The sequence below is a fragment of the Chenopodium album genome, chromosome 25 (genome assembly GCF_948465745.1).
Source record: "Chenopodium album chromosome 25, dcCheAlbu1.1, whole genome shotgun sequence".
Lineage (NCBI taxonomy): Eukaryota > Viridiplantae > Streptophyta > Magnoliopsida > Caryophyllales > Amaranthaceae > Chenopodium > Chenopodium album.
In genome coordinates, this window is record NC_137858.1 from 8,952,599 (window position 1) to 8,963,485 (window position 10,887).

Sequence of the window (10,887 nt, forward strand, 5' to 3'; positions counted from 1 at the left end):
TAAACTCATCAATATGTTAAACAAGTTTTGTTATAATTGTCATCCCCAATTGAGTAACGAACACCTTACCCAAAATAACAAGAGAAATCAATGGGTCACGCTAAAGAAGCGGTAGAAGCGGCGAAGATCGTGGTCGAGGTGGCGGAGCTCGCTTGGTGCGCCGCCGAGCTCCTCCATCACAACAACCACTCTGATTACCCCGATAATTCCACCACTGAATCTCATGCCCCTCTTACTGTCGAAGAATTCGAGGATATTCGAACAGAGAATAGACGATTGAAGGAATTGTTGGAGCAGAATTTGAAGTTGTTTCAGAAGATTTCTTCTTCCCCTTCCCTTCTCCAAGATTGCCCTCCTGATGTATGTTCTTAATTTTGATGTTCTGTTCTAGGGTTTGTTTGATTTGGGTATGGGAATTTAGGGATTTGGGAAGTAATTTTGGTTATTTTTTTGGTAGAATCTTGATTTTTTTGTTGTAATTTTGGTAGATATAAATATTATGACGATATTTAGCTTAAAAGATTTGGTCTTTTTAGCTTTTTGTTGTGTTTTTGGGAATTTTATAATTGGGGATTGATGATAGACAAGAGAATTGCCTGCTCCTTTAGAATTATGCTCCGAAAGATGATGATTTTGCTGTTTTGAAGTGATTGAATGAAATATTGCATATTTGCATGTCTCCCTTTGGAATTACGCTTTGAAAGATGATAATTGTGTTGTTTTGAAATGATTGATTGGTGAAAGGAAAATTTCCATTGTCTATTCTGCCTTTTCGAGTTGTGAATTAGAAGATGATGATTAAATTGCTATGGAGTGACTGGTGATGGAAAGAAATTTGCCAGTTTCCCTTATTGAACTATATTTAAAAAGATTATGTTATAAAAGATGATTATAGTTTGAAGAGATTGATGGAGATTTATGCAAAGTAATTTGCTATGTGTTTATTTGGTTTAGATCAATTACAATGAGATTGATGGATCAGGAATTGTGTATATGTGTGAGCCCATTTCGGATCAAGGAGGATAGGAGGAATGAGCTAATCAGTTTGGCTGTATTGGAATGTAATATTAGCTAATTATGTAATTTGTTTTATGTTGTGAATGCAGCTTCACGAGCGTCTTGTGACTGCTGTAGATTCTGAAAGCTTCTTGACTCGACTTCGGTTGCTCCGTGATGGATCGGTGAATGGGACTACAAAGGAGTTTCCTTTTAAAGAGCCTACAGGTTTGTTGTCATTGGTAGAAACTAAATTATAGTTTGTACAAATTTACCATATACTGCCGCAAGCCCTGATTTTTGTTGTTTATGGGGGTTATTGTTGCTTGGCAGGAGAAGACTTGGAAGCTGTTGAAGTTATAATCAATGTTGACCAAGAAGAACCTAGTTGGTGGGTGTGGGTTACAGATTCCATGGTTCCTGGAAAAGTTGAGGAACACAGTGGTATAGATGACGAAAACTATGTTATAGTATGTGAGGAACAGGTGGTGGATGGTGTTGCCAACTTCCTTGCTAGATGTATCGTGTCAAATCCTAAGTTGCAGAAATTGACTCCAGAGCAGCTACAGAAAAGTAAGTTTATGTTGGCTACTGGCCTTTCTTTACTTTCGTAGAACCATTTGTCATTAATATATGATATTTCTGTTCTTTAAAATAAATCTTTTAGACATTGGTATCTGTAGAATTTCCATTTCATTGCATCTCAATGGTTGCTCTCACCAGTTTGTTCATACCCTGCAATTAATTTTATTCGTCTTGCTTACAATGGTTTTGATAAAACAAGTGTGGGGAGAATTTAAAAGCATTGGGAACTTTTTGGAGATCTGACTATGTAGTTTTCCTTTAAAGAAATCGGCAATTTAACATTCCTGATCTTGACACAATGATGTAATCTGCTATCTAATGGATCTTGAGTGCCCAACTTTTGGATCTTCATATAAGGTAATCTTAATTTATCTTGACAAAAGCTCCTAGAGTAAGATTTTTGGTACCTCTTTAAGACAACATGACATATGCCCTTCCTTTATACGATGTTTGTGAATCAAATGAGTGAACTTTTGTTTATAAGTGTCTCGGAGATGTCCTGTTATATTGATTTCTGCTGTAGTAATTTATGTACTGATGTGTGGCTTTAACCATTGCAGCTTTGACCAGCTCACTTGGTGGGTTTCATAAGGTTGAGAAGATGCTGAGTATATGGCATGCTGGGAAGCTATTCTATGCACTTTCTACATGGGGTCTTGCTATCGCAGGGTCAGTTGACTTCCATAAATACATTATCCATACCCCATTTCTTTAATTAAAATAATTTTTTTTTTAATAAAAAAAACTTAGAAGTTTAATGACAACACTTCACTCCCCTTACATTTTTACCCTTTTCACTGTTAAGTGTTGGACATGGGGTCAAGTAATGGACACCAGTGTAAATTCAAGTGTATGCCCTCTCAATTTAGAAATATTTTGACCAATTAATGCTATTTAACCAAGCCAGAACGTGGAGACTGTGCTTACAAGTCTGAATTTAAATCTAATAACTTTTGATGATAGGGATTGCAATATTTTAGTAAGTTAATTTTCTTGGGGTCTATTCTTTGTGTGATAGCTGCTTGGTATGGGCTCTTGCCTTCGTCATAATTCAGTGATCAAGAAATATAGGAACTTTACCTTCCCATGACATATACAGTGTATTTTTTTTCCGGCCTCATCTCTCTCTCCTCTTATCTTCTTTATTAATTTATGCTTCACTTTTCACATGTAGTCTTTCCTATAGCTGGCAAGCAGGTATACGGGTTGTGTTTGTGTTTCGTGTCAATTTCTGGTGGTTTGCCAAATACATAAAAATTATGTAAAAAGTAGGATAGGTGTATAATTGCATATAATGACAAATTGATCTGTTTGGGTCGGGTTTAAATCTTGTTTGTGTCTTTTGGATTTGGATTTCTCTAGGTTGGTTTTATGTTTGGGTTTCTCTAGGTTGGTTTTATGTCCTGCCAAGGATAACCAACTCTAGGACTACTCTTTCCTACTTAAGTTACCTATACCCTTAAATCTTAGATCATAAAAATGTTTTCATTCTTTTCAATTTTCTTCAACAAGGCTCCCACCAAGGGCCAGGATTTGGCGATTCAGAAATTCACAGCCTTTAGTTATGCAATCATAAAACCTCTTACCCTTGCTCCTACTAACGCAAATAGGCATCTTTCCATTACTTTTGTCTGGATAGGCAATTGACTGTTTTACTTCGTTGCAAATAAGAAGTTAAAGACTATTTGGTATGACATTTTCTAGACAGCTGAACAACATCGAGGATTCGAGGGTGTAGTGTCTCTCGGCATCAGATTCATCTTTTGGTCATATCTTCTTCTATGACATGTAAATGACTGGGAGTCCTGGAATGGCCTATGCGCTACCATCACTGACTCAATCCTAATGTAGCCAAATCCTGAAAATCATTTTGTGTATGTTAGCTATATGTTGCTTTCTGCATTTTGTCTCGACCGGGGATAAGCCAGGGAATTGTTCTTTGTAGTGCCCTACCGTTGACTCGTTGAGCCATATGCCCTTAGGCACAGCCATACTTAACATAGGAATCAGACTTGGAAGGATTTTGAGATGCCTTAGGCACGGCTGTACTTATCATAGAAAACACACTTGAAAGGATTTTGAAATAGTCGTGCCTTATGCATTAACTGGGCAATAGTTTTGATTGTGCAATAATTGATAATGATTGAAGTAGGAACTATGAAGCAGGCTACAGCTTTTTGGCTTTGAATTAACACATCCACTTAATTGTGCCTTGTGCTCATATGTTTTCCTGTGTAGGTTGTACCAAAGCCGTGCAGTGCTGAAACTTGCTGCTCATGGGGTTCATCATACTAGTAAACTTGTGCTAAAGGCCATTTGAAGACTGCCATCTTACTATGAAGCGTGCCTGTGAATCAAGGCTGTTTGAAGATTATTGTCTTACTTTGAAGTGTCCCTGTGAATCAAGGCTGTTTGAAGATGACCATCTTACTTTGAATCAATAATGCACGCTGTTGGGATTGTTTTTATCTGTCTTCTTGAACTTAATGTGTTGCCTAGCTCACTAATTAACTGTAAATAGTTGTAAATAACATTGGTTTTCTTTGTTATGTGATGAGATTCTCATTGGAAATGTTGATGTTCATTGTTTCTTCAATTTAATCATTCTTGTCCAAGTTTTATATTCACATTTTTAATGCCGAGGAATTATGATCTCACTTTCTATTGGCTGAATCAAGCTAAACTATTCCAAATGATTTTTTTTTAATACGGTAAGATATGGGCCCCCTCCCCCCCCCCCCCCCCCCCCCCCCTCCCTATTATAGGAAGAAATTAGGGGGGGGGGGATGATGAGAATCGAATCCCCATCACTTAGGGGGAGATTGAAATAAAGTACTCAGTATCTTCATAAATTTTACTCCGTACTCTGTATTAATTGACCATATACGTATAATAGAATAGCAAAAAGAATTATAAAAGATACAAAGAATTTACAGAAGCTAGAACAGGACAGCTCAGACAGAGCATCACTCAGTCATATCCTCATTCTTGATCATGAAATCATGGAATTCTACACAAAAATGCATGGCTGGCATTTCAAGCACTTTATCCATTAATTTCTCATACCAACCATCTCTATTCATTTCTTGGTTCAATCTTCCAACAAATCCTTTACTTTTCTTCTCACAGTAAGCCAAAAACTTTGCCACAACACCTGAATCCTTTTCTTCCCAACACTTCGCGCTGACCTCTCTCAGTTTGAACACCGGCTTTGGACCGCCAAAACCGGCCAAATCGCTTATATATTCAACCATTCCAGCTAGCAAGGTCTTTGGAGCTGTGTGTTGCCTATTGAACAGCAAAATTTCAGCCATGCCTTTTTGAATTTCTTTTCTGATTCTGTACCTGAAGTCACCAAATTCCATGACTAAAGGATTTATGAAGAGTATATACTTGCTCTTTTGTCCCACAGACTTGACAGCAACTGTATGATCACTGGTTAGATTGTGGCTGACTAGTTGGACATCGACCTGGTCGATGAGCTTCTCAGGTATGCTATCATCACCAGGGAAAAGAACTTCGGCAGCAAAAGTGGAAGAACTTTGAACTGATCGGATGGCTTCATCATTGGAGACGAAGAAGAGAGTGAATTTCTCTCCCGCTGGTGTATCCTTCATGTTGTTAACGACTGTGATCGCAAATCCTTTCGATGCCTCATGGGACGCCCATATGGAGATAACACCAGTAAAGAATATTATAAGGAGACGAGCAGATAAACCAAAGCGGGATGAGATGGTCTTGTCACTGTCGTTTGATGTCGGACCCACAAAGCCAGCGGTGGTGGTTATTGTGGCGCCTGCATGGTTTGCCAAGGGGAGAAGGGGATGGCGGAGGTGCTTCTCTTCCATGGATGGAATGCTGTGAAGGTGCAGCTCCAGATAATTTGTAGAAAGATGGGATCAAAATCAGATACGAAGCCAATGGGTTATCCTTAAAAATAACATGGGTGGTAATGTGGGACAGTATAGATTCAATTTAGGCACATGGGATCATATTATCCAGCTAGATATTTGTTCAGATCTAATGGACCTGTAACTTCAAGCGTGAATATGTTTCTTAGATCTTTTTAATTACGCGTGTTTAAATACATACCTAGTCTTTGGAAAGAACATTGTACAAAAAGAGACGTAAAGTTATCCAAAACATAGCAACATCTGCTGTTATTATCACTCTTCAAAACAGCCAACTGAGTCATCTGATACTAATAAAACGCTACAAAGAAATACACTTTATGATTTATAACCCCCCCCCCCCCCCCCCCCAAAAAAAATTTTAAAAAATTAAAATAAAAAAATCTAACCAACTAGGCCTAAACCAGAAAAATTTGCAGTATCAGAAAACTGTGTAGTGATCCTGGCATCATTTCATATTTGCTTATACCAGGAATCCAGGAATAACAGAATTGACCATGCTTAACAGTAATTGGACTCTCATAAACGAAGCTTCATAGAGCCACGTAAGCATACCGCCGCAAGTGATTGAAACCCTGCAAGTAAATTTGGCACACACGTCAGATTGATCAAAGGTGAAAAGGGAGATAGAATCTAAGTATCTAGTCATCTAGATGAATTATAGATCATGCCCCCATTAGGATATAAGATATTTGCCAATACCATCAATTGCGAAGAGTATAAATTTGAGCTGAAATATCGAACATGCGTTTCACGATGGATCTTTTCTCTTCTGACCTGATACTGATGATGCATCTGACTGGGCTCGGCCATAAACTGACCTGTTTTCTCAAATAAAGATGCAGAAAGCAAAGAACAGAAAAGCAATTAGATATGTAAAGGAAGATCAATACAGGAATGTGACACTAAAATCTAAGAATAAACTCTGTCCCAAGAAAGTAAATGTTACGCCTTTTTGACTCCTGCCAAAAAAAAAAAAAAAAAAAAAAAAAAAAAAAAAAAAACCCACCCCCACCAAACAATACAGTTAAGAAATAGCAACATGAAGAATCCACCAAAAAAGTCTGTACAAGGCACTTCGCTGCACAGTGCACCCACTGATCTTGAGCAGATGAACCAAATAGCAAGTCAATGGAAGGTATGGTAGGTCAATAAATAACTAGATAAGGTATGGAAGATTGGAAGGTAAGGGCGTTTTCCAGTTAATTATATTGAGCAAACCAAGTGGATGTAAAGAACCAAAATTATGTCAAATCCACAAAAAAGAGACTCGTATCCCCTGCAATGTAATGGGCAACAACTAATATAAACTAAAGTGCTTATAGAACTGCTAAGCATGATCCTTTAACCATAATAAGTTTGTTAAGTCCAGAAATGGTATACAGAGATCAGCAGCAGGTGGTAGCTTCACTAATTCGAAATACTGTTAAATTTAGTTGCTGAGAGAAATGTTACTCACCCACACGTAGAACATTTCTTGTGGTGCATACAGAATATTGACAAGCATACAGAACATATGTAACCCATATCTATCGTGTTCTTATGGCAAAAACACCTGTAAAATTGCATAGCAGACATTAGCACATAATATTGAGAAAATGGCAAAGCACGTATTGAAAAAATGCAAAGCACAAAATACCATGTTAAAGCAACATGATATTTAGGAATCATGTATACATAAAGTAACAAGAAAGCTTCAACTGAACTAATGCAAAGGAATAAAAAACTTACGAGGCACGGAAATCAACGCCTACAGGTTTAGGAAGTTGTATGAAGTTCCTCGAGTGCAAGTCAGTAGCAAAAACAGTCTGCATATTATAAGCGTAAAAGTATATCAAATCTGGAGAGAGAGAATCTAGCTCCCCACCACGACAAGAAATAAGAAAGGAAACAGTCCCTGACTCCCTGCAATAACCAAGGCCAAACTACAGTTGTGTTCAACTGTTCAACCATACCGCCATACCCCTAATTATAGGAGGGGGAGGGGGGTAGATAATATTGTAGAAACTGAGTGCATTATTGATAAGGACACCAAATAACTTACAGAAAGATACTGAAATAGCCCATCGAGTTGCTGAGGTTTCAAATAGACCCCGCCAGTAATATAAGACGCCTGCATATCAAATGCAACAGAATTTAAAACATCTAAATAGACTAAAAAAACAAAATCATTGAGAAAAAGCATTATGCACTACCTGCTGCAAGAAGGCAGAGTGCTGTGCTCCTATAACACAAGAATCAATCGGGACCTGCATGTATATAATCAAACATATCAGATTCGTAGAGATTAATTGATCAAACAAGAGCAGTCGATTATGTTTAATGTGTCTTCCTTTGGGCTAAGGATGAGGGTAAGGTCATCGTTCCAGCAAGAAGTTGAAATTGGTATAATGACTAGTTCCCTTCACCTTAAAATAATCTTTAATTAGTAAAATCAACTTTGATCCTTAGAATCAGTAATTTCAATCAAGGCCTAGGAAGTTTTTTGTTGAACCAAAAAAATAAAATAAAGTAAATTATAAAAGACAACACACATAAGATCAGAAGATGCAGCCAAAAAAAAAAAAAAGATAAATACTTCAGAAAGAATTCTACTATAACATTTGCAAGGCGAGAAGTATCCCTCTCTTCCATCCAAGTTATAGTAGAACTAATGTTCAATTCAATCTTTAAGTCAATTAAAGCCCCCTGTTTAAGCAATATATGTTTCTAATGGTAATGAGTATATATGTATATGTGTATGGAGAGTTTTATGCCAATGTCCATTGTTATGCATGTTCACCCCAATAGAGTAATAGTAATGAGTATATATGTAAATTTGTATGGAGAGTATCATGCCAATGTCCATTGCAATGCATGCTCACCCAAATATTATCATTTTTTTTTTTTTTTCAAAATAATCCATTACTAGACAGACCACATCAACCATATGTACTCATATAAGCTCACCTGTAGCAGAGACCAACATGGAACCATCTCTTAGCATACAGTCCTCTAAAGTTAGCACCACATAATTACATTAATCTTCAAATAGAAGATTATTACATTAATCTTCAAATAGAAGATACCGAGGATTCCACATAATGAAATCATATTAAATGTTGTTTTGGAAGGGTGGATTTGGTCCTAAATCAATAATGTTCATGCTAGGTTTGCAATAGTCATTAACATTCCAGAAATATATCTAACCGATGCCAACTCACCACTATTAGGGAGGGATTCTTTCATCTTGACCCCATAAACATCAGGTAAGAGAAACAAAGGTAACAAAGGAAGATGGGAATAGTGCAATATCATGACAGGGAGTATGAAATATGCAATATAATGTCTAGGAGTGCAGAATTTGAAGGTGTCCATCGAAAGAAAGTCTGAAACCATAAAATAGAAAAGAGCTCAAATCACATAATTAAGGGACTCTCATTAATTTCTTTATATGCAATCCTATCTCCATTATGACATATAAATAAATAAGAGTATATTCTAAAACACCTATCTACCAAAAATATTAATAAACTGTCATCACCACTCTAAGATATTCCCACTGGCTCCAATATCACAAAGGCATCACTAAGTCATACTCCCTAGTGAAGCATTAACTACTAGACAAACACTGCCCTACAGTCTACCAAATCAGCAAATAAGTAAATAACTACTAGTACAAGAGTTTAAGATGTAAAGTAGATGGCTGTGTACTCTGCTAAGTACTACTATATGTACAGCTACTGAACTATTTCTCCTTACTCTTTGCTTTGTATCATCCAATCAATCTCATATTTACTGAGGCATCAAAAGCAGGCACTATGGTAGCAGATAAACAACAAGAGCATGATGTTAATATTGGACAAATAGATGCTATATCAACCCATGACAAGGGAAAAAATAATTTGGGACAAACTAATTAACTTGCATACTGAATGAATAAGGTACCATGGAACGCTGAGCTGAAAAGATGGAATTCATCACAGCAACGTATCTGAGAAAGGCAAATTAAAGAAAAACTTAAAGACCAATGTTAACTTTAGAATTTATAGAATAGAATAAAGTAACGAAAAAAGAAAATAACATACTGCTCAGGTCCATCAGGGGATCCATGCAAGCATAATATCTGCCAAGGAATCACAAAAATTACTAAATTGCTCCAACAACTCTTGCACAAGTGACATTAAAAACAAACATTTTTTCTATAGATGTCATGTAAAGGCCACTAGGCGACAACCAAAATTACAACAACTACGTCAGCTGAAGAAATGTCCAAGTTTTACACTTTATCGCGGTGCCATGGATGAATGCACGTGCTTTGGAGAGGAATGAAAGGTCCACTCAATCTAGCAGTATTTGAAGGATGCTTAACAACAATTATACAGAATGCAACTAGTAAGAGCAACTGAATAAGTAACAAAATCCACAAATTGCTTATACAAAATTGAGATTATTCATTCTTACATACATACTGAAGCCACATTTGACATTGACAGTAGTTATCACTTTTTAAATCACAACATGATGAAACACAAACAAGACTAAAATCCTACAAACACAAAATACAATCAGGCAACTCACCCTTGGCTGAGGATGAAGCGGCCCGGATCGAAAAACACGCTGAACATCTATTTTCCACAAATTAATCCAAACAAAACCAATAATGTCCTCAAACTTAAAACATTCATTAACAATTAAAACTACGAAAAAGCTCGAAAAATCGAACCAAAGGATACAACAAAGAGCCATGGACAGAGAACCCGATAAAAGTGAGGAACCCACGCCATTAGCAGCACCAACAGAGCTCAAACTCTCATCATTCCTCACAAAATCCTCCAAATTCTTGAGCACTTCCGAGCAAAAAGCCGGCATTTTAGCATCATCCGAGCTCTGATTGGAAGAAATCGATGACGAAACCGACGACAACGACGAATCGTAAATGTAACCACAAGTATTGTGACCAGTCGCAATGATCACAACTTGGTTCAGCTGATTGAGCAGCAAAATTGAATTCACAAATGAGAGAATCTGCAAAAAAAAGATAGAATTATTACGAATGAATCAATAATGAAGAAAATTGAGGAGATAGTAGAAAAATTAGGGTTTAGGGTTTTACGTGAGAAATGAAATGGGAGAAGGAGATAGAAGATGAAGTCCAGAAATATGGATTGGTGTCGAGTAATAGTACCACCAAGCTTACATCGTCTGCAAAATTCAAAAATTCAAGGTTTGAATTTGGGGAATTTTGATTGTTAGGGTTTATAATTGGGGAAAAATTGTGATGAATTGGAGGAGAGAGAAAGAGTTGTGATGATTACCAGTGTAGAGTTTGGAAGCTATCGGAGCCATTGCCGGCGACGTGAGTATTTTCTTACTTGAATTTATTTTGATGACTTCACTTATTCACTTGTGTTAG

At 36.9% G+C, this 10,887-nt stretch overlaps 3 protein-coding genes across 3 annotated transcripts; 1 reads left to right on the forward strand and 2 right to left on the reverse strand.

The window, feature by feature from the left end:
• LOC145614558 (uncharacterized) lies at positions 1 to 4,182 on the forward strand. The gene is made up of 5 exons (XM_081669615.1): positions 1 to 360; positions 1,107 to 1,224; positions 1,330 to 1,569; positions 2,142 to 2,250; positions 3,820 to 4,182. The coding sequence occupies exons 1-5, from the start codon at positions 91 to 93 to the stop codon at positions 3,899 to 3,901; spliced, it is 819 nt and encodes a 272-aa protein (XP_081525741.1). The 5' UTR covers positions 1 to 90; the 3' UTR covers positions 3,902 to 4,182.
• A 365-nt stretch (positions 4,183 to 4,547) lies between these two features.
• On the reverse strand, positions 4,548 to 5,429 carry LOC145613608 (uncharacterized). Its single transcript, XM_081668706.1, has one exon. The coding sequence runs from the start codon at positions 5,427 to 5,429 to the stop codon at positions 4,548 to 4,550; it is 882 nt and encodes a 293-aa protein (XP_081524832.1).
• A 416-nt stretch (positions 5,430 to 5,845) lies between these two features.
• On the reverse strand, positions 5,846 to 10,887 carry LOC145614353 (general transcription and DNA repair factor IIH subunit TFB4-like). The gene is made up of 12 exons (XM_081669403.1): positions 10,790 to 10,887; positions 10,588 to 10,676; positions 10,208 to 10,499; positions 10,053 to 10,099; positions 9,560 to 9,597; positions 9,420 to 9,465; positions 7,688 to 7,741; positions 7,537 to 7,605; positions 7,224 to 7,300; positions 6,952 to 7,047; positions 6,195 to 6,313; positions 5,846 to 6,067 (listed from the first exon to the last, which is right to left on the reverse strand). Exons 1-11 carry the CDS (start codon positions 10,818 to 10,820, stop codon positions 6,244 to 6,246), a joined length of 909 nt encoding a protein of 302 aa, XP_081525529.1. The 5' UTR covers positions 10,821 to 10,887; the 3' UTR covers positions 5,846 to 6,067; positions 6,195 to 6,243.

What these genes read in the sequence shown, in the direction of transcription:
- LOC145613608 (XM_081668706.1), bottom strand. Translation starts at nt 5,429, where the DNA reads ATGGAAGAGAAGCACCTCCGCCATCCCCTTCTCCCCTTGGCAAACCAT.
- LOC145614353 (XM_081669403.1), bottom strand. Translation starts at nt 10,820, where the DNA reads ATGGCTCCGATAGCTTCCAAACTCTACACTG. An exon ending in TCTCCCATTTCATTTCTCAC is followed by an intron (nt 10,500 to 10,587) that starts GTAAAACCCTAA and finishes TTTTTTTTGCAG; the next exon opens with ATTCTCTCATTTGTGAATTC. An exon ending in TCTGTCCATGGCTCTTTGTT is followed by an intron (nt 10,100 to 10,207) that starts GTATCCTTTGGT and finishes TGTGGAAAATAG; the next exon opens with ATGTTCAGCGTGTTTTTCGA.
- LOC145614558 (XM_081669615.1), top strand. Translation starts at nt 91, where the DNA reads ATGGGTCACGCTAAAGAAGCGGTAGAAGCGGCGAAGATCGTGGTCGAG. An exon ending in TCCTTTTAAAGAGCCTACAG is followed by an intron (nt 1,225 to 1,329) that starts GTTTGTTGTCAT and finishes GTTGCTTGGCAG; the next exon opens with GAGAAGACTTGGAAGCTGTT. An exon ending in TGGGGTCTTGCTATCGCAGG is followed by an intron (nt 2,251 to 3,819) that starts GTCAGTTGACTT and finishes TTTCCTGTGTAG; the next exon opens with GTTGTACCAAAGCCGTGCAG.